The sequence below is a fragment of the Adiantum capillus-veneris genome, chromosome 26 (assembly GCF_014529385.1).
Source record: "Adiantum capillus-veneris isolate H3 chromosome 26, ASM1452938v2, whole genome shotgun sequence".
NCBI lineage: Eukaryota > Viridiplantae > Streptophyta > Polypodiopsida > Polypodiales > Pteridaceae > Adiantum > Adiantum capillus-veneris.
In genome coordinates, this window is record NC_140956.1 from 104523038 (window position 1) to 104545123 (window position 22086).

Consider the following 22086-nt stretch of genomic DNA (forward strand, 5'->3'; position numbering starts at 1 on the left):
GGGGTCCCTCCAGGGCCTCTCACCAGGATCCCACTGTACTCGTGCCAGTGGACAGCACTCCCAAGCCCACAGCCTCCAGTGTCCAGTCTCAAGAGCTACCAGGTTGGGATCGATGACACAAGTCCTCCCACAGATGCCCACTACTCGGATCCTCTGAAAACAGCCCTTTGCCACCTGCAGGGCCTCTACTGCAACTCGCTGTAAGCGTCCCCCACCCTGAAGCTCGAAGAAAAGGGATGAAACAGTCTCTGAGCAGGCCCTGACTGAGATGAGAACCTCCAGTCATGTGAAGGCTCCCATCCACCTGGGTGCTACTGGCTCGAGAGGCGTGAGCCACTCAGCTGGAACTGCCTCTGAGATGTCGTGGCACATGCTCTGCACCCCTCTCATGCCCTGTAGCTGGAGACCCTGCACCTCCTTTGACAAGCTTGTGAAATCTAACCAGTCACTTAAAGAGCGCGCTAGACCCGCTGCCATGGGACCCTAGGAAACATGAGGCCGACTACCAACCAAGTGGCCTCTCTGAGTGCTAACCATGGGGTTCCAGACAAGGGGCTGCCGTAGGCGCTCCTTTGTGCAAGTAGGCTGTCTCTGCACCAGGCCTCGCCGTAAGAGCTCCCAAGATTGAAGCAAACTCACAGCGAAGCGGTCCTCCAGTCTCCTGCTCAAACCAACTCTGCGCATCTCTGTGAAGATCCAGCTGGTCGAAGGTCGCCAGGGGCCTCCAGCCTGAGGCACCCTAGCACGAAGCCGCTGTAGCAAGAACTCCTTCCAGGTCTCCTCACCTGGAAGAAGTCCTCTGACTATGAACTTCCCAAGAAGGGCTCTGCTCTGTTGTGCTGGGTCAATGATCCCAAGCCCTCCCTGTGAACAAGGAAGAGTGATGACTTGCCAAGCCACTTTGGCTCGGGCTATCTGAGTGTCATGTCCTGACCAAAGGAAGTTCCTGATCAGCCTCTCTACGTGGCTGATACAAGAACTCGAGAAGATCCAGCAAGAAGTGATGTACCACATAGTCGCCAACAACACCTGGTTGGCCACTACTACTCTGCCAGCCAAAGAAAGTCGTGCTAAGCTCCAGTTTAACAACTTCCTCCTGATAGACAGGAGGAGAGGAGCAATTTGCTGCTCGGGAGACAAGTCCAAACCAACCGGACAGCCCAAGTACCGAACTGCAATCCCTAGGGGAATCCACCTAAAACCCTCTCCTGGCATCCAATCGGGCACAAGAGCACTACCAACCGAGAAAACCACTGTCTTTCTCCAGTTGATCATTGCGCCCGGTGCACAACAGAAGGTCTCTAGAGCTTGCTCACACTTGTGAAGGTTGGCCTCCTGGCCATCTAAGTACAAGGCTGAGTCGTCGGCAAACTCAGTGTCTAGTAGCTCATCTCCTCGAATAGGGAGTGCTAAGCCCCGTAGACCAACCTGCTCATCGCCTCCGCATAGAACAAAAAGAGGAAGGGGACAAGAGGACAGCCCTGTCTGACTGAACGTGTGAGCATGAAGCGATCACCTCTACCTCCTGCCAAAAGTACCTGACTGTGAGCCTGTTTGTACAAAGCTGACACCCCTCTAATCCAAGCATCTGAGAAGCCCATCCTGCGTAGAGTGCCCTCTAGAAAGTCCCAGTCAACTCTGTCGTATGCCTTCTCAAAATCAAGAAGAAGAATCACTAGGTCCTCACCACGGAGCCGTGCTAGAGCAGAAGCCTTCCAAAAAGTAAAGATGTTGTCAAGGATACTGCGTTCCTTGACAAAACCTGTCTAAGTCCCATGTATAAGGCTCTCTAGAAGTGGTTGAATCCTCAAACTCAAAGCCTTGGCAAGAATTTTGTAGGCTGAGTTGAGGATGGTGATGGGGCGCCACTGTTGAATCTCATCCAAGGAGCCACCCTCCTTGGGAATGAGGTAGATCAAGCCCTCACTCATGCTATCAGGCATCACTCCTGTGTGCAAAATGTACTGAAAAGCACTACAGAGATCTGGGCCAAGCAGGTCCTAGTACTCCAAGAAAAAACTGGGAGTCAGCCCATCCTCACCTGGACAGCTACCACGAGGGAGGGCCCTAAGAGCTGTGTGCAGCTCCTTAAGCTGAAGTGGCAGCTCAAGCCTCTGACGCATCTCCTCAGTCACAAGACAAGGCATCTGTGCCCAAACTTGCTCCCTGCATGCATCCTGACGCTCTGACTGAGGCTCTGCAGACAGTAACTCACGGTAAAAGTCAGTAGCAACTGCACGCATATCCTCCAGCTCAGAAGCAACTGACCCGTCGGGCCTATGCAACTGGCTGACCTTGGCATGCGAATGTCGAGGTCCCACTGCCTCAAAGAAAGCACCAGTCACTCTGTCGCCCACCTTTGTCCACTGAGATACCTGTCGGTGGAAAGCAAACTCATGTCGCCTCTCCTCTGTGCTAACAAGCCCCTGTCGAGCTTGTTGTAGTTGCTCCTTCAACCAAGGACTGTCTGGATGTTGCTCTTACATCCTCTGTAACGAAGCAATGTCCCGTCTGAGGCATTGCTCCTCCTCTCTCACTGCAGCCCGACGAGCCAAAGACTCCTGGAGAAAGAAACGGCTAATCTGAGCTAGTCCTGAGGCCACTCTGTCAGCAAGAGAATCCTGCCTGTCCAAGCTCTCTATCCAGAGAGCCTCTACTCGCTCTCTGACTGCAGAGTCCAAGAAGACCCTCTCTGGGATGCGAAGCATCGTGCTCCCTCTCCTCTGCCTGTCTGCCCCTGTGAGGATCACTGGTGCATGGTTCGAGAAGGAAGTCCCTGCCAGAATGCCAATTGTCCCTCCCAAGTCACTGAAGTGGTCACTAGTGTAGAAGCGATCTATCCGCGATAGATTCACTCCTCCCACTCTGCGGTCCGAACGAGAGAAGGCAAGGCTGTCTGGGGGCCTCAAAAAACTAGAGTGCTGCCAAACATCTGAGACCCTCAGAGTCATACAAAACCTCTCCCAAGCTGCCAGCTCAACCCCATGCACAGTAGCATGGCTACCACCAATCCTGTCAGAAGGGTCCTCCAACATGTTGAAGTCCCCCTATGCACCAGTGTTCTGCCTGCGACGGCGGCAGAGACTCAACTATCTGTGACCAAAACTCTGCTCGAGCACTCGCCACATTGGGCGCATAGATGTTCAGGAAGCCCACAAGGCAACCCTGAACCTGCATAGTAATCCACTGAGCCCTGCCTGGCACAATAATCCCTCTGCCCACAATGGCCTGCTGCAAAGAGTCCGCAATAGTCATACATACCCCACCCTAGATGCCTCCAGGTCCAAAAGCAGTTGACCAAAAAGTATCATATCGTCCACGCAAGAGCTGACCACAACGTCTAATGCGGCTCACACAGATGGTGCTCCTGAAGCATAAGGAGATCAATCTCTCCTCCCACAAGGCAGCGCTGAAGCTCCTGACGCAATCGGCTCCACTGTCGCTGAAACTGGGGCCCACCAAGTCCCTGCACGTTCCATGAGACGATCCTCGTGGGGAGCGAGAGAGAACAAATGCTGCCGCAGCAGCTAAACGGGCTATCTTCGAGGCTGGCTTGGATGGGGAGTAATCCGCATCCGAGCGTCCTCTAGATAGACGTGACTACAACGAGTGCCTGGCCCAAGCCCAAGCAGAGCGAGCCGTACGCAAAGCAACCTCCTCTGTCCAGGAGTCCTCATGAATGTGTACATAGCATGGCAAGCACTGTGTATCGGCAAAGAAGTAAACCACAATGTGTCTACATCCTGCTGTATCTGGAGGTGTCACCGCAAACTTAGCCAATGGCCACAAAGTCTGAAGCATGTCTGTGACTCCTAGTTCTCCCATGTGGTGAGAGAACTCTAGGACCTGTGTGTGCAACCATCCCAACACTGAGTCGAGAGTCCACTCAGTCTGGTCCCTGCCGCAAAGGGGAAAGGAGAAGCCAACTGCTGAGTCCAAGGCCTCTGTCCCCCTAGCTGCAAGGAACAGAACATGGACCCTGAAGCAGGCTGCCTCATGGTCTGTTGAGGGGTCGTCGAGAAAACGAGTAAAGTCATAGTTGAAGAAGTCCCATCGACGTCGAATGTCAATGCTCGTCAGACCACGAGGGATAGCTGCAAGGGGAGACGTCTGTACCTGTAGAGGGGGTCGCAAGAAAGGCTGTCCCTCTCTCTCCAAGCGACTCGTGGCAAAGGTGCTGCCAAGAGATCTCCTAGCACCCGGAGAGGGCCTTGCCCCCTGGGTCGACTGTGAAACTGGAGCGGGAGGGGGGGGGAGAAGGAGCAGGGGGGAGCAGTGGAGAAGAGGGGCGGGGGGAAGAGGCGGCGGGGGGGAGGATGATGAGGAGGGGGGGAACTCTGGGGGGGAGGAGGGGCTGTCGAGGGTGAGGCTGAGGTGGGGGCTGGAGCAAGGACCTCATCCTGCTCAAGAGGACCAAACTGGTTCCCCGTGGGAACCCACTGCTGTTGGGTAGGCGCCTGAGGACCACTCTGAGTGCCAGGCTGTCGCTGTGGCCCCTGCCGTCGTCGACCACGGGCCTGTTGCTATCCCTCCTCCGCCGGAGCCCCAGGCTCAGAGGGTGGCTCTGCATGTGTGTGCTCTGCCTCTGTCCGTGGTTGCTGGCCAGGCCTTGCAGGTTGGGGCTGAGTTTGTGGTGTAGGTCGAGGTCTCCGCCGTTGACAGGTCTTCGCAAGATGGCCCATCTGTCGACAAATGAAGCACTGGTTCGGGAGGCCCGAATACTCCACACTCTGTCTAAACCAACCCCCACTCACCCGAGGCAGAAGAACGACCTTCGGGAGCGTGTGAGTGTCTCTGACCAAAACGCGAACTGAGGGAATGCGAGCCGCCTTGGCAGCTACTGGGGCTACCGTGCGAGGTGTCTCTAGGACAGTCCCAATGGCTGAGCCTATCCTGGACAAAAGTGGTAAGTACTCCCTCCGCAAACCCGGAAAGCAGACGGAGATGGGGATGTCTGCCTCCTCTACTAGAACATCTGAGGTAGGGTCGAAACCATGTCTCCACTGTTGAAAGTGGGCTCGTGCTACTCGGATGGTCAGTGGACTCATGGTGATGACCTTGGACGCCATCTTGGAGGTCTCAAACTCAATCTGATAGTAACCTTGTCGGAGTATCTGTACGTCCAAGATCTTGTCCACCTCTGCGAGAAGACGGGCCTGGAGAAGGTCACGCAGCTCTCCTTTGCTAGGTCGGGTGCCGAGAATCTTGCAGATGACAGAAGTCGCCTGCAAGCGCTCTACCTCTGCGGCAAGGCCCGCTTGCTCTGTTAGTGAAAGAGCAAGTCGAATGGTGGGCTCAGCGGAGTCGGGCGAGGAGGCTTCGGACGAGTCTCTCTGTGGCGGAGCTGGAGCCTTCATTTGTGTCTACTGCTGTGGCGAAGAAGCGAACGGAGAAAGAACCTCTGCAACCGAGCGCGCCGAGCACTGTCCAAAGAAACAATGCCGCCAGAGCCAATTGCAGGGAGACTTCGGGAAAGAGGAAGGCGGGGGGGGGGAGGGGGAGCGGATAAGGTGAGCTGGGGAGTAGCAGTTCAATAGGCAGCGGGTGAGGGGGTGGCAGCGCGAGAGGGCAGCGGGCGGGGGGGGTGGCGGCGTGAGAGGACAGCGTGCAGGCTGGGCTGCCACGCGCGAGGACAGGCGGGAGGGGGCGGCAGCGAGAGGAGGGGGGGGGGGGGGGGGTTTAGCAGTAGCGAGCAACACCACGAGTCACAGTCCACAACCAAGGCCTGGACACAGCAATTTAAAGTGGAAAACGAGGAAAAATGCATCTCGTTGGTAGCTTTTGAGCAGCAGCGTTTGAGTTTGAAGCTTTTCATGTGCTTGCTTTTGAGTTTGAAGGCCATGAGCCTATAAATATGTACTCAGGGGTACACTCTCAGATTTTGCTAGAGAGCAACTAAGAAGAGAGGACACCCGGACTCTGTAACTTAGCTCAAGCATTAATATAAAAATGAATACCGAAAGGGGCGCCAAACTTTGGGCCCAATACCTCTGGGCACGGAACTATGCCGAGCCGTGTCGACTCTATTTAACTGTGATAAAGTTTGTGAAGTGTTTTGAAGTGATTCTCTCGTGTGTTGTGCTAGATTTCCGACTTGGGGTGTCGAAGTCTGTTACACCTTGTGCGGAATGTCCTTGATGCTTTGCCAGATTCTTACCAAGACTTTTGCTAGTACTTGGAAACTTATGACCCAAGGAAATCCCGATAATGTCAAGTTTGATGCATTATGAACTTTGTGGTGGCACGAGTCATTTTCAAGAAAGAACAGGGCTAAACAGCGTGGTACTTTGATAGTGGTGCTACAAAGCACATTACCTCTCTTCCTGACTTGTTTACCTCTCTTGAGGATATCCCTTATGGGAATACAGTCACTTGTGCCAACAATGCCTCTTATCTAGTCAAGGGAGTTGGAAAGATTGTTCTGATTGCTGCGAATGAGTTCTTTCACACTTGTTGATGCACTTTATGTGCGTGGGATCAAGAGGAACCTTTTGTCTGTATCTGCACTTGCTAGACTTGGTCTTGTTTTCAGATTTGTGGATGACAGTTGTACAGTTCATGATCTCGGTTTTGGTGATGAGATTGTTGCATCAAGCAATTTGTGTCGTAGCTTGTATAAGCTCGCTTTGTATGACGAGTGTGGGTAGAATTTTGCAAATGCAGTTGTGGATTCAAAGGCTGTTTTAGATGCAAAACTTTAGCATGCACGTTTTGGCTATCTGAATTTTGTCAGTTTGCTGCGTTTGCAGAAATGTGATATAGTTGCCTCTTTGCCGCCTTCTTGAAGCACGTGTGAAGGATGCTTGTGAAGGCTATATTTTGGGTAAGATGTAGCGTTCAAAGTTTCCAAAGGATGGTTCAGTAAGGGCTATATATAGGTTATAGCTTATGCATAGTGATGTTTGTGGGCCCATGCAAACTCTGTCCTTGGCAATTATGTTTGCTTCGTGACTTTCATTGATGATTACTCCAGGCATACATGGGGTGTATCCGCTTAAAGCTAAGTCCGGAGTGTTTATGTGCTTCAAGCAATTTCTAGCTATGGCTGAAAATGTCTCCAAATGTACGATGGGCACCCTTCGTTCAGATCGAGGGGGGGAGTATATATCTCATGAGTTTAATGCATTTCTGGCTAGTCTTGGGATAAAACACCAATGTATAGTGCCGTATACACCTCAGCAAAATGGTGTTGCTGAAAGGAAAAACAGGTCGCTAACAGAGATGGCACGATGTATGGTCAAGAGTCGAGCTTTGCCACATTCATTTTGGCTTGAGGCCATCATGTGTGCTACTTATGTACTTAACAGGTGTCCTACGAAAGCTTTACAATCTATGACTATATGAAGCATGGCATGATAGAAAGCCATCTATTGAACCCATGCGCGTTTCCGATCGATTGGCTTATGCTTTGGTGCCACAAACACAGCGCAAAAAAATGGATGATAAGGTTGTCAAATGCATTGTTGTTGGTTACGGTACTTGTAACAAACTGCTGACATATCGACCTACTGAAGAACGGAGCTACCGGCCGAGGGGCCTAAACCCCTAAGAAGAACAAGTAACAGAAGAAGTGACACAAAGTGATGACGTAGTTGCTCGAGAGCAGAAACCCAAACCCTAATTTTTGCCAAAAACCCTAACTGTTGAAACCCTAATTCTGGAAACCTAACCCTAAAACCTGGAAACCCTAATTCTGTTGCCAAAAACCCTAATCCTAACCCTAAGGACAGATTTTCGAGTTTTGCGCTAGCTGATGACGTGGTAGGCTGTACGGATTTCCGTGATTTACGTTGGCAGCTTTTGGCTTTGCTTCTGGATCAGAAGCTTTTGAGTTTTAAAGGCTTTTTATTGTAACTGCTTTTCAAGCCAAGGGCCTTTAAATATGAGGCTAGGGCTCATTCTCTGGCATGCTTCCTGGCGAAGGTGCAGAGTCTGGAGTACCGGCTTGTACTATGTTGATGCAATATAAAGAAATATCGAAAGGGGCGCCAAGGTTTGGGGCCAATACTCTCTGGGGTAGAATTCTGCCACTCCGTGTCGCGTGTCGTCTCTCTCTCTTTCAGTTCAGTTGTTATTGAAGTGCTAAAAGTCTGTTCAGTATGTTCTTTTCTATTGGCACGTGGTGCCCGTCTTGTGACAACAGTATCAGAGCATTAGGTGTGTGCTTTTCTGAAAGCATACCGGTCCTACAAAAGAGCAGACAGAGCTATTGGAATTATTATGTGAGGTATCTTCGTCCTCCAACCCGGACTTATTAGCCACTCCCACCCATACTTCGTCACGCATCGGGCGCGCTCCCGTCTTCACCGCTCATGTCTTTTAGGGCATAAGCCAATTAAGATCACTTGCAAGAGAAGAATCCAGATTTGTTTCAAGTCACTGTTTTTCTCAGAAGCAGTGCCATGCCGATGTTGATGTCTACAGCTACCAAGCAGCATACTCCAAGTAGTTGGCAAGCTTTCAAGAAAAAAAAAACTTGCCCGAAGTTATATGGTTTTTGACATCTTCCTTCGGAGTGCAACTTCTGGCAGAGTGGGGTATCCTGAAATGCTTGCCATGGAAACCCTAGCAGATTATAACTTGAAATTTCTCGACATCTCTCAGTAGATGTCTCTTCACGAGCAGATGACCTTGGAGGTCCAGTGCAATTGCTATCTTGGGACTACCATCGCCGTCAAAGAAACACTGTTTGTCCAAGAGCTGATGGACCATGCTGTGCTTGGCTACGACTTCATGGAAGGAACCTAACCTAATTTTTGGTGTAGGTTTCAGGATGGAAAGTCAGCCGACTTTTCGAGCTCGACCAATGTCGAGATTGCTTTTTAAGTTTGAGTTCTGTTTGATCTTGTTTGGTGATCCTGTTTTGAATTTGTTTGAAATGGATGGTATCTGTTTTGAACCTGTCTTGGTGCCGATTTGAATTGTTTGACTCTGGTTTTAATACTGGTTTCAATGATTGGTGATTTTACTCCCGGATGGAGTAGTGAGAAATACTATTTTGGTATGGTTTGAACCTCGGAACGACGCAGGCCGATGCCTGGGGAGCGTTTCGTTGTATGCTTGTAAAAATATTGTTGTTGTGACTCCCGGCCCGGACCTGGGTGGTTATGCGGGAGGAGTATTAAGAAGTCTGAGCAGTGGTTACTCTCAGCACCTCCAAACGACGCAGGCTGCGGTCTGGGGGGCGTTTGGTTGTAAAAGGCCTCTATATCTCTTGGCCCGGACCTTTTTAGGTTATGCGGGAGGAATGATGAGAGAGTCGTTGAATATCTCTCGGCCCGGACCTTGTTAGGTTATGCGGGAGGAGTGTTCATCGGCGGCTTTATGTTTCTATGTCTTGTAACATGCATATGTGAGCATTTGTGTTGCATTGTGATGTGCCAACTACTGAATATTCTTAATTGGATGAGATTGCCTGGGTATGTAATTTTAGTGCATCAAGACACCCGTGGAAGATCAGTATGGCTAATTTTACTACACCGGAATATCAAGAGTTCTGATCTGGACGAAAGGAGAAGCTAACTCCTTGATCAAAAGCTAACTCCTTATAAAAAGAGCAAACTGAATGTCCCTCGGAAATTTTTGAGCTAACTTGAGTTGTTTTGCAGATATGCTGTAATCGAGGACGATTAATCTCTTTCAAGAAGGGGAGATGTAACAAACTGCTGACGTGTCGACCTACTGAAGAACGGAGCTACCGGCCGAGAGGCTCAAACCCTAAGCAGAACAAGTAACAAAAGAAGTGACACAAATTGATGACGTGGTTGCCCGAGAGCAGAAACCCTAACTATTGAAACCTTAATTTTGGAAACCCTAACCCTAAAATCTGCAAACCCTAATTCTGCTGCCAAAAACCCTAAAACTGCAGAAACCCTAACCCTAACCCTAAGGGCATATTTCCGCACTGGCTGATGACGTGGCAGGTTGTACGGATTTCCGTGATTTACGTTGATAGTTTTTGGCTTTGCTTTTGGACCAGAAGCTTTTGAGTTTTAAAGGCTTTTTACTATAACTGCTTTTCAGGCCAAGGGCCTTTAAATATGAGGCTAGGGCTCATTCTCTGGCATGCTTCCTGGCGAAGGTGCAGAGTCTGGAGTAGCGGCTTGTACTATGTTGATGCAATATAAAGAAATACCGAAAGGGGCGCCAAGGGTTGGGGCCAATACTCTCTGGGGTGGAATTCCGCCACTCCGTGTCACGTGTTGTCTCTCTCTCTCTTTCAGTTCAGTTGTTATTGAAGTGCTAAAAGTTTGTTCAGTCTGTTCTTTTCTATTGGCACGTGGTGCCCCTCTTGTGACAGTATTGAGAAAAGATTACAGGTTATACCATCCACAAAGCGTATCTTTGTTTCACATGACGTTGCGTTTGTGGAAGATTCAGTTTAGCCTTTGTTGTCATGTACTAGAGACAGTAATGTAAGCTCACAGGACTTTTTTTTTTTCGAGAAAAGATCCTTCTATCAGTTAATGAAAACTGCCCATAGGGCTACAACCACCTCTGCATGAGAGGGCTACAACACTCATGATGGGGATACTCTCCGAATGAAAAAACAGCATATGTACAATGAGGCTAAATCAAGAGATGGGAGGGGGAAAGAGCCACACAGGTGGACGGTAGTGCCATTTGAGCACACCCTGGACCATGGTGAAGAAAGGCCCAGGACATCAGAGTCGAAGGAAAGCCTCTTTGCGCTCCCGCACACGGTCAGAGCTGCCCTGGAGTCTCTGGAACTGCCCTCTGAGAGGATGGACCAGCTCTAGCCAAAGATCCCGAACAGCCTCTGCTGGTGGAACAGGGCGAGCCTCGAAGATGCAGAAGCAACGGGCCCGCTAGATGAACCATATGTTAGGCCGCTAATTAGCTCCCAACACTCCTCTCTCTCACTGCACCGCTCCTGTGGAGTAAGCTCTGTAGCAAGCCCGAGTGTAGGTCGACCCCCTTGCATCACTATCATCCTGCTGGTGGAGGATAGCTCAAACTGAAGTACCGGGCTCGTGAGAGTAGACCAAGCAACTCCTCCCCATGTGTACTGCCGAGCTGTGGAAAGAGCTCGCATCAATTGAAGAACACGAAGCCACACCTGTTATGCCAAAGGACAGTCCCAAAGACAGTGACACTTACTCTCCACAAGATGGTCACAAGCTGCACATGCGCGAGAGACCATTATGTACAAGCCAGCTCCCAACTGTTGTAGCTCAGTGTGCAACCAGCCACTGGAACAAAGTGACTCGCCTCGGCTGTCTGGAGTCCCACAAAAAGTTGCCAAGAACTCATCTGTGAGACCCTCCTCCTGCCAATGAGGTGCTGCAGCAGGACGAGCCTCTCTCTACACTGCAAGTATGTGACGTCTCAGTCGAACAGTGTACTGAAAGAAAGGGACACCTGGATGGTCTGCTAAGGAGAAAGGGTCCCTCCAAAGCCACTCTCCAGGATCCCACTGTACTCGTGGCAGTGGATAGCTCTCCCAAACCCACAGTCTCCAGTGGCCAGTCTCAAGAGCTGCTGGGTCGGGATCTATGACACAAGTTCTCCCACAAATGCCCAGCACTCGGATCCTTTGAAAACAGCACTCTGCCACTCGTGGAGCCTCTATTGCAACTGTCTAAACGTGCATCGCCCTGTAGCTCGAAAAGCAGGGAGGGTATAGTCTCTGAGCAAGCTCGAACTGAGATGAGAACCTCCAGTCGCGTGAAGGCTCCCATCCATCTAGGCACTGCTGACTCGAGAGGTGTGAGCCACTCAGCTGGTATTGCCTCTGAGATGTCATGGCATCTGCTCTACACCCCTCTCATGCCCTGTAGTAGCTGAATGCTCTGAAGCTCCTCTGACAAGCCTGAAAACTGTAACCAGTCACCTAAAGAGCGTGTTGGACCCTCTGCCATGGGACCCCAGGAAACATGAGGCCGACTACCAACCAAGTGGCCTCTATGAGTGCTAACTATGGGGTTCCAAACAAGGGGCTGTCTCAAGCGCTCCTCCGTGCAAGTAGGTTGACGCTGCTCCAGGCCTCTCCGCAATTGCTCCCAAGATCGGAGTAGACTCACAGCGAAACGGTCCTCCAGTCTCCTGCTCAAGCCAACTCTGCGCATCTTTGTGAAAATCCATCTAGTCGAGGGGCGCCAGGGGCCTCCAGCCTGAGGCACCCTAGCACTAAGCCGTTGAAGCGAGAACTCCTTCCAGGGCTCCTCACCTGTAAGAAGTCCTCTGACGATAATCTTCCCAAGAAGGGCTCTGCTCTGTTGTGCTGGATCTATGATCCCTAACCCTCCCTGAGAACCAAGGAAGAGTGATGACCTGCCATGCCACTTTGGCCCAGGCTATTTGAGTGTCATGCCCTGACCAAAGGAAGTTCCTGATCAGCCTCTCTACCTGGTTGATACAAGAACTTGAGAAGATCCAACAAGAAGTGATGTACCACATAGTAGCCAACAACACCTGGTTGGCCACTACGACTCTGCCTACCAAAGAAAGTCGTGTGGAGCTCCAATGTAACAACTTCCTCCTGATAGACAGGAGGAGAGGAGCAATCTACTGCTCGGGAGACAAGTCCAAACGAGCCTGACATCCAAGTACCGAACTGCAGTCCCTGGGGGAATCCACGTGAAACCCTCACCTGGCATCCAATCGAGCGTAGGAGTACTACCATCCGAGAAAGCCACTGTCTTTCTCCAGTTAATCAATGCGCCAGATGCACAACAGAAAGTCTCAAGAGCCTGCTCACACCTGTGAAGGTTGGCCTCCTGGCCATCCAAGTAAAGCTGAGTCGTCTGCAAACTCAGTGTCCAGTAGCTCATCTCCCCAAATAGGGAGCTCTAAGCCACATAAACCAACCTGCTGTGAAACCAAAAACCTGCTCATCGCCTCAGCATAGAACAGAAAGAGGAAGGGGGCAAGAGGGCAGCCCTGTTTGACCGAACGTGTGAGCATGAAACGATCACCTCTACCTCCTAACAAAAGCACATGACTGTGTGTCCGTCTGTACAAAGCTGACACCCCTCTGATCCAAGCATCTGAGAAGCCCATCCTGTGTAGAGTGCACTCCAAAAAGTCCCAGTCAACTCTGTCGTAGGCCTTCTCAAAATCGAGAAGAAGAATCACCAGGTCCTCACCACGGAGCCGTGTGAGGGCAGAAGCCTCCCAAAAAGTAAAGATGTTGTCAAGGATACTGCGCTCCTTGACAAAACCTGTTTGAGTCCCATGTATAATGCTCTCTAGAAGTGGCTGAATCCTCAAACTCAGAGCCTTGGCAAGAATTTTGTAGGTTGAGTTGAGGATGGTGATGGGGCGCCACTGTCGAATTTCATCCAAGGAGCCACCCTCCTTGGGAATGAGGTAGATCAGGCACTCACTCATGCTGTTAGGCATCTCTCCTGTGTGCAAGATGTACTGAAAAGCACTGCAGAGATCTGAGCCAAGCAAGTCCCAGTACTCCAAGAAAAAGCTGGGAGTGAAGCCATCTTCACCTAGACAGCTACCACGGGGGAGTTTTATAAGAGCCGTGTGTAGCTCCTCTAGTTGAAGAGGCAGCTCAAGCCTCTGGCGCATCTCCTCAGTGACAAGACAAGGCATCTGTGCCCACACCGCTCTCTGCATGCATCCTGACGCTCTGATTGAGGCTCTGTAGACAGTAAGTCACGGTAGAAGTTAGTAGCAACTGCACGCATGTCCTGTGGCTCTAAAGCAACTGACCCATCAGGCCTCCTCAACTGACTGACCTTGGCATGCGTATGCCGAGGTCCCACTGCCTCAAAGAAAGCATCTGTCACTCTGTCACCCACCTAGGTCCATTGAAATGCCTGTCGATGGAAAGCAAACTCATGGCGCCTCTCCTCTGTGCTGACGAGCTCATGGTGAGCCTGCCTGTAACTGCTCCTCCAACCAAGAACTGTCTGGATGCTGCTCCTGCATCCTCTGCAAGGAAGCAACGCCCCGTCGGAGACGCTGCTGCTCCTTTCTAGCTGCAGCCAGGTAAGCCGAAGACTCCTGAAGAAAGAGTCGACTAAGTTGAGCAAGTCATGAGGCCACTCTGTCAGCAAGAGAATCCTGCATGTCTAAGCTCTCTATCCAAAGAGCCTCCACTCGCTCTCTAAGTGTTGATTCCAGCAAGACCCTCTCTGGGATGCGAAGCATCGTGCTCCCCCTCCTCTGCCTATCAGTCATTGTAAGGATCATTGGAGCATGGTCCGAAAAGGAAGTCCCTGCCAGAATGCCAACTGTCCCACCCAAGTCACAGAAGTGGTCACTAGTGTAGAAGCGATCTATCCGAGATAGATTCACGCCTCCCACTCTGCGGTCCGAACGAGAGAAGGCCAGGCTGTCTAGGGGCCTCACAAAGCTCGAATGTTGCCACACATCTGAAACACGCAAGGTCATACAAAACCTCTCCCAAGCTGCCAACTCAACTCCATGCACAATAGTATGGCTACCACCAATCGTGTTAGAGGGTTCCTCCAACATGTTGAAGTCACCCCCTATGGACCATTGCTCTGCTTGCGGCGGCAGAGACTCAACAATCTGAGACCAAAACTTTGCACGTCCACTCGCCACATTGGGCGCATGGATGTTCAGGAAGCCCACGAGACAACCCTGAACCTGCATAGTGATCCACTGAGCCTTGTCTGGCACAATAATCCCTCTGCCCAGAATGGCCTGCTGCAAAGAATCCGCAATAGTCATACATACCCTACCCTGGATGTCTCCAGGTCCAAATTCAGCTGACCAAAAAGTCTCATGTCGTCCACGCAAAAGCTGACCACAACGTCTAATGTGGCTCTCACACAGATGATGCTCTTGTAGCATAAGAAGGTCAATCTCTCCTCCCACAAGGCATCGCTGAAGCTCCTGACGCAGTCTACCTCTCTTGACACTGAAACTGGGGCCCACCCCATCCCTGTACGTTCCATGAGACGATCCTCATGGGGAGCGAGAGAGAACTGATGTTGCCGCAGCAGCTAACCGTGCTATCTGGTCCCTGCCGCATAGGGAAAAAGAGAAGCCAACCGCTGAGTGCAAGGCCTCTATCCCCCTAGCTGCAAGGAACAGCTACACATGAACTCTGAAGCAGGCTGCCTGAAGGTCTGGTGAGGGGTCATTGAGAAACCATATAAAGTCGTAGGCAAAGAAATCCCAACGGCAACGAATGTCGAAGCTCGTCAGACCACGACGAACTGCTGCAAAGGGAGACGTCTGCACCAAAAGAGGGGGTCGCAAGAAAGGTTGTCCCTCTCTCGCTAATCGACTCATGGCAAAGGCACTGCCAAGAGATCTCCTAGCACCTGAGGAAGGCCCTGTCCCCTGGGACGGTGTCACAAAGTGATGACGTGTCTGCTCAGGAGCCGAAACCACGACTACTGTTGAAAACCCTAATTTTGCAAACCCTAACCCTAAAACCTGCAAACCCTAAAATCTGCTAGAAAACCTAATACTAACCCTTACCCTAAAAATTGTCATAAACCCTAACCCTAACCCTAGCAACAGGCTGAAAACCCGTGAAAAGCGCTAGCTGATGATGTGGCAGAATTTCCGTAATTTGCGGCAGAATTTCATGCTTTTTGCGTCAGCTTTTTATCTACGCTAGAAAAAGAGAGAAATTCGATTGCTTTATTTGATTTATGCTCTAGAGAGAGAGCTTGTGAGAGAAAAGAGTTCTGCTTTATTTTTAAGCTTTTGGGACTCTGCTTTTGGCAACCCTTGTAAACTTTAAATAAGTGGTTTGGGCACCCACTCTGCAGAGCATCTGGACGCAGAGTCTGAGAGTGAAACCCTAACCACTCTCTTGTACTTTGAATTGATTAATACATAAAGAATACTGAAAGGGGCGCCAGTCTTTGGGGCCAATATCTCTAGGCACGGAACTCCGCCAGGCCAGTGCAAATCTATTGTGAACTGTGAACTGTTTTGAAGTGGTTATTTGGTGTTGTCGTAATTGATTCTTGACTTGGAGTGTCCAAGTCTGTTACAAGCGGCTACGGGACTGGAGCGGGAGGAGGTGAGGTAGTAGGGGGAGAGGAGGGGGCAAGGGGGATCGACATAGGTAGGAGGGCGAGATGGAGAGGCAGAGAGAGGAGGAGGGGAAGGGGCGGATGAGGGGGAAGGAGGGGCTGTCGAGGGTGAGGCTGAGGTGGAGGATGGAGCAAGGACCTCGTCTTGCTGAAGAGGATCAAAACGGTTCCCCGTGGGAACCCACTGCTGCTGGGCAGGAGCCTGAGAGAGGACCACTCTGAGTGCTAGGCTGGCGCGGTGGCCCCTGCCGACGTTGACCACGAACCTGCTGCCAGCCCTCCTCCGCTTGAGCCCCAGGCTCGAAGGGTGGCTCTGCCTGCGTACTCTGTGACTCTGCCTGCTACTACTGGCCAGCCCTTGAAGGCTAGGGCTGGTGCTAGACCTGTGGTGTAGGTCGGGGTCTCCTCCGTGTACAGGCCTTCGCAAGATGGCCCATCTGTCGACAATTGAAGCATTGATTCGGAGGCCCAAATACTCCACGCTCTGTCTGAACCAACCCCCACTCACTCGAGGAAGAAGAATAACCTTGGGGAGAGTGTGGGTGTCCCTAACCAGAACACGTACTGGGGGAATGCCGGCAGCCTTGGCAGCTACCGAGGCTACCGTGTGAGGTGTCTCCAGGACAGTTCCAATCTCTGAGCCTATCCTTGACAAAAGTGGTAAGTACTCCCTCCTCAAACCAAGAAAGCAGACGGAGATGGGAAGGTCTGCCTCCTCTACTAGAACATCTGAAGCTGGGTCAAAACCATGTCTCCATTGTCGAAAGTGGGCTCGAACTGCTCGGATGGTCAAGGGGTTCATCGCGATGACCTTGGTCGTTATCTCGGAGGTCTCAAACTCTATCTGATAGTAGCCACGTCCGAGGAATTGAACGTCCAAGATCTTGCCCCCCTTTGCGAGAAGGCGGGCCTGGAGAAGATCACACAGCTCTCTTTTGTAGGGTTTGGTGCCGAGAATCTTGCAGATGACGGAGGTCGCCTACAGGCGTTCCACCTCTGCGGCTAGGCTCGCTTGCTCTATCGGTGATAGAGCAAGTCGAATAGTGGGGTCAGGTGAGGGGACTTCTTGGAGTTCCTCTGTGACTGAGCTTGAGCCTCCATCTGTGTCTGTTGCTCTGAAGAAAAAGCAGAGAAGCGTCGACGAAGGTGGAAACTCCTGTTGGACCAAGCTTATCGAGGCCCGACAAGCAGAAGTGGCTAAAGGTAAAGTGGAGGCGGGCGGGGCAATGGATAACGGCAATGTGCAGGCAGGCGGATAGGGCAGGCGGATAGGGCAGCGGGTGGGGATGGCGACGGGCAGCGGGCAGGGCGAAAGGCAGCGGGTGGGGGCTGGCAACGGGCAGCAAGCAGCAGGCAGGCGATAGGCAGCGGGCAAGGCAAAGCGCGTAAGGGGCGGGCAGGGGGGCTGCGCGCAGGAGGAGGGGCTATGTGAGGGCAGGGGGGGGCAGCGATGGCCGCGGGGGGGGGGGGAGTGTGCGGGCAGCAGCAGTGAGCACGCAGCTTGGGAGGACATTTATGACAGTTTGTTGCCTCTTTTTAGTGGTGGAAGTTCGAATGTAAATTCAAATGAGGCAAATGTATAGCCTATGGGGATTTTTGAAAATGCTATAGATCATTCTATTTCTGATGCAAATGTACATGATGTACTTGATGTGGAAAGGAGTGAGAATAGAAGGTTATAGATATGCCAAAATGGTTGGTGCATACTTTGTGTGACAGTAAATTGGATACACCTTTGTCTAGTCGTACTCGTTCAGTTCTCGCTATGCATCTTATGCATCAGATTATTATGCTTTGGTTGTTTCTAGCTTATTATGTGATGTACTTCTTATTGTTGTTCTATATGTGGATGATTTGTTGATCAATGGACCGAGTGAGATACATTGTTGAATTTAAGGCTGATTTGAATGCTACTTTCAAGATGAAAGATTTGGGGTTATTGCATCATTACTTGTGCATACAGTTTAAGCAGTGTGATGGTGGTATTGCCTTGTGTCAGATACGTTACATAGAGACATTGCTATGTAAGTTTGGACTTGAGGACTGCAAGCCCATTGTCACTCCTATGGAAACAGGTTTGAAGTTGAGTCTTCATGATGCTAGTGATCCTGCGGATGTCACTCTTTACCAAACTGTTGTTGAATGCCTTATTTATATTTGCAATACGAGGCCGGATATTCAGTTTGCAGTCTCATAGGTTAGCATATTCATGCATAGCCCAAGGTCTAAGCATTGGTAGGTTGTCAAGAGGATTTTTCGCTACTTGAGTAGCACTTTACATCTTGGCTTGTTTTATCCCAAGAGGAGATCCAGATTTACATGCTTTTTCGGACTCATACTCGGCATGCGACCACTGAGAAAACACATTCGATATGAACTCCCAAGCTCATGCATATCATGGTTGAGCAACAAGCAACCTATTGTGGCCACTTCTAGTTGTGAGACCAAGTACAGGGCAGTCTTCACAGCTATGGTTGAGTGTGTATGACTCAGACGCCTTATGGCTGATTTGGGTGTTGGACAAGACACTGCCAACATCATCTACAGTGACAACCTTGCAGACCTTTTCACAAAGGCATTGTCTCGTGAGAAGTTCGAAGCTTTCCGCAAAGCTTGGGAATACTCCCCTTTGTGGACTGATCATGTTCTTAGGGCATGGCTCTTCCCTATACTCTATGTGCAAGCTCTCGTTCATTGCATCACTCCCAGGAGGGATTTGTTACCATACGTATGTGGTAGTGATATGTGTGAATACACTTACGACCGCCGGGCATTTTTTCTTTCACTAGGAGATTTTTTCACCTGTGCATTATATATACGCCCATCACTCTAGAGCTATCTTATCTTTCATTGTGCACCAAGCAATACTACTCTCAGCTTCCTTCGTCTTCTCCAAGCTATGTGTGTTTCCCTGCAACACTATTTCCAACACCCGATCATAGCCAACATCCAACAGCACCCCCATGTTGGGGCCAACGTCCAAGGAGTGCACCTATAAGACCGAGCGTCCCATACCACCCGGCCTCACCACCTCGAGGTGACCTCGCGCACTCTTAGCATCGCGGGCTAACCACTAGCACTCTGCTAGTGGGGTTGATAACTACAAATAAGGCCTTGGCCTACCTTTTATAAAGGTGGCTGGATTCACACTACATACGCCCAAACACCGGACGCCCATCCCGGCGGTGTCTTAGACTAGATCTCCTCTCCTATAAGCAGGACATAACACAATGCTTTGCGGAAGTCCACAAAGCTACAATTAATCCCTCGTCTCCCATGTGCCCTACCCTCCTCATTGATGGCTCTGAGGGTCAAAATATGGTCAAGAGTGGAGAAGCCTCTCCTGAAACCAGCTTGTCCCGCTGCCCATATGTCCTCACTCTTTGCCCATCTGTTCTAGTGCGGCTCAAGGATAGCTGCATATAATCGAGCCAGTGTGTGTCCAATCATAATATTATGATAGTTCCAAGGCTCTGTAGGATCACCTACCTTGAAGATAGGCACAATAGTAGACAGTCTCCAAGTCTGAGGTAGACCTTCACACATGACACGATTGAATAGAACTGCAAGAACCTCTACCAGCATATCTCTAGCATGTGTAAAATGCTCTACTACTAGATGATCATGATCATATGCCCTCGCGGTCCTCATTGTGTCAATGGCCGTCTTTATCATCTTAGTGGTAAAGAAGGTACTCGTAGATGGGCATGGCTCGAGAGGATTTGGAAGGAGTGTCTATGCAGGATCTGTATATAAGGATGTTGCATATTGACCCCACTCATCAAGAGAAGTAATCATTGGGGAAGGGGAGTGCTTATGAAAGTAACACCATGTCTCTCCCAAGTCTCTACTCAAGAACAACTGGTATCAATCTCGCTCCATCTGAGCTAGGAATGCTCGCTTCTCCAATCGCACAAGGCGCGTGAAGGCTATCCAAGATTGTCTGAGATCCCTTTGAAGCTGCGCTCTCGTCTCCCTACAGTCCTCATCATACCCCTCTGCTGCTGCATCATGCAAAGTCTCCTCCACAGAGAGTCCTGGCATGGCTGTTGTACATAGACGAGTATAGATCTCCTCTATATAAACAGAGTCAGTCTCTGGTGTAAATGTATAGCGCATGTGTCCTCCCTCCTAACACCTGGGCTGTACTATACTGAAAGGAGACGAAAAGTGTCAAGAGAGCATGATCCACTACTACACCCACTGGTCTGGGCTGTGAAATCCTGAATGCAGGGATGAAGGTCGGCTATGCCATGGATGATGCTTTTGCAGTTGAAGAGCATCATAGCCGTGTTGATTGCTGTGAGGGATGGCTTGAGGTTGTCTCTTTCGGAGTTTTGATGCAAAGTAGCTCTTCTACTGGTGTGCACCTTTTGGCCATGGAGATTTGAAGTCTAATATTGGAGACTCTTTGGTGGATTTTCGACTTCTTCGAATGTGTGAGAGCAATTGTTCATCCAAGGAGTACTGAAAGGGTGGCAATCTGTCCATAATAAAGCGATGCAACTGAAGCCGAGCTGACATCTGCGCATACCAACATCCCAAGTGGCTAGCTATCGAGATGATCTGAGGGTCAATCTAGCATAGCGATGACTTGGAAGCTCCTACAAGCCATGTAAGATATTGATCCAATAAGTGCCTCAACCTCAACTAGTGTAGCTCTCAACTATGCTCTAGCAACCTCATGCGACACTACAGCCTTATTCCGGATCATCTTGGAGACCATAGTGGCTAGCGATCTCTCCATAGCTCTCCATCCATCATACAATTGGCAATACCGACTAGGATGGCAAGACTAGGTCTCAGATCTGTCTTGGCGAGGAAGAGGAGGCATGGCTATCTTAACGTCCCCCCATAGGTCTGTCTCTTGCGCCTGGGGGAGATGGGTCGAGGCAGCTATAGGCAAAGGCAAAGGAGGAGCTAGGGTCCGAGCTGAGAGAGGGGGGGGGAGGGATGATATATTAACATCTTCAAAAGGCCAAATGACCTATGAGACCAATCCATTACAAACTGGTGAATTTGATACCATGTCTGAGCATATAAAAAGAGAGATGAAAATGAATCTAGAAGTGCTGCTAGCTGGAACTATGTGGGTATGTGCGACCACTGATACAATGCGTGCCCAATACGCTAGAGAGAGAGAGAGAGAGAGAGAGAGAGAGAGAGAGAGAGAGATTGCTTTATAATTTCAGGGATCGATGGTGTCAAACTGAAAGATGGCCGCTTATTGGTAGTTCATAATGTGGGTTCTCGAACTACTCTTAAGGTTTCGGTCTCCGAAGATGATGGAGATACATGGTATGAAGTATTGACCTTGGACGACGAAGACTATAGTGAGTTCTCGTATCCAGCTGTCATACAATCCTCAGATATGTTAATCCACACAACTTACACTTACAATCGAACACAGATTAAGGTAAAGATCTCTCTCTCTCTCTCTCTCTCTCTCTCTCTCTCTCTCTCTCTCTCTCTCTCTCTCTCTCTCTCTCTCTCTCTCTCCCCCCTTTGAGTGGATTCTAGTTTAACATTTATGGCGTGCTAGTGGTAGGGTGCTTGGATAGGGGACACATGTATGTTGCAGATCAGACACCTTTGTATTTATTGTTCATCCATGATGCACAAGATAGAGAAATTGCAGTGTGTGTTTCTTCATTTTGTGTTTTGTGCAGAGACGCAAAACTTGAAAAACTTGAAAAGTAAGCTGATTAACTTCACACAAACAAACATGTGGATTCTTAACATCTGAATTCTCTTCGATCACCCTTGATATCCACTTTTGTTGTCTGGAAATCATTGATGATGGCTCTATCTCAGTGATAGACACAACCTCGCCTCATCAGCGTGGAGTTAGAACCCAATAATGTTTCTTCGCTTTGATAGGTACCATTCCCATGAAAAAAGACAACCTTATAAAATTGACTCCAAATCTTGGCATCTGGTTTACCTTCATATGTTCCACCAAAATAAGCCGCAAGTAAGACACCCTTTTCAACCTGCAACAGGGAATATCATAATCAAGTATGCCACACAATAACAACATACGTATGCAGCATCATACATAACATGAGAGGGAAGCACCGAAATG

General features: G+C 50.1%; 1 protein-coding gene across 2 annotated transcripts in view; it reads left to right on the forward strand.

The window, feature by feature from the left end:
• LOC147423934 (uncharacterized) overlaps nt 1–22086 on the forward strand; it is a 119348-nt gene that overhangs the window by 93074 nt on the left and 4188 nt on the right. For both annotated transcript variants that reach the window (XM_086500909.1, XM_086500908.1), the window contains exon 8: nt 21194–21417. In XM_086500909.1, coding sequence (XP_086357035.1) covers nt 21194–21417 — 224 coding nt within the window. The remainder of the gene's footprint in view (nt 1–21193; nt 21418–22086) is intronic.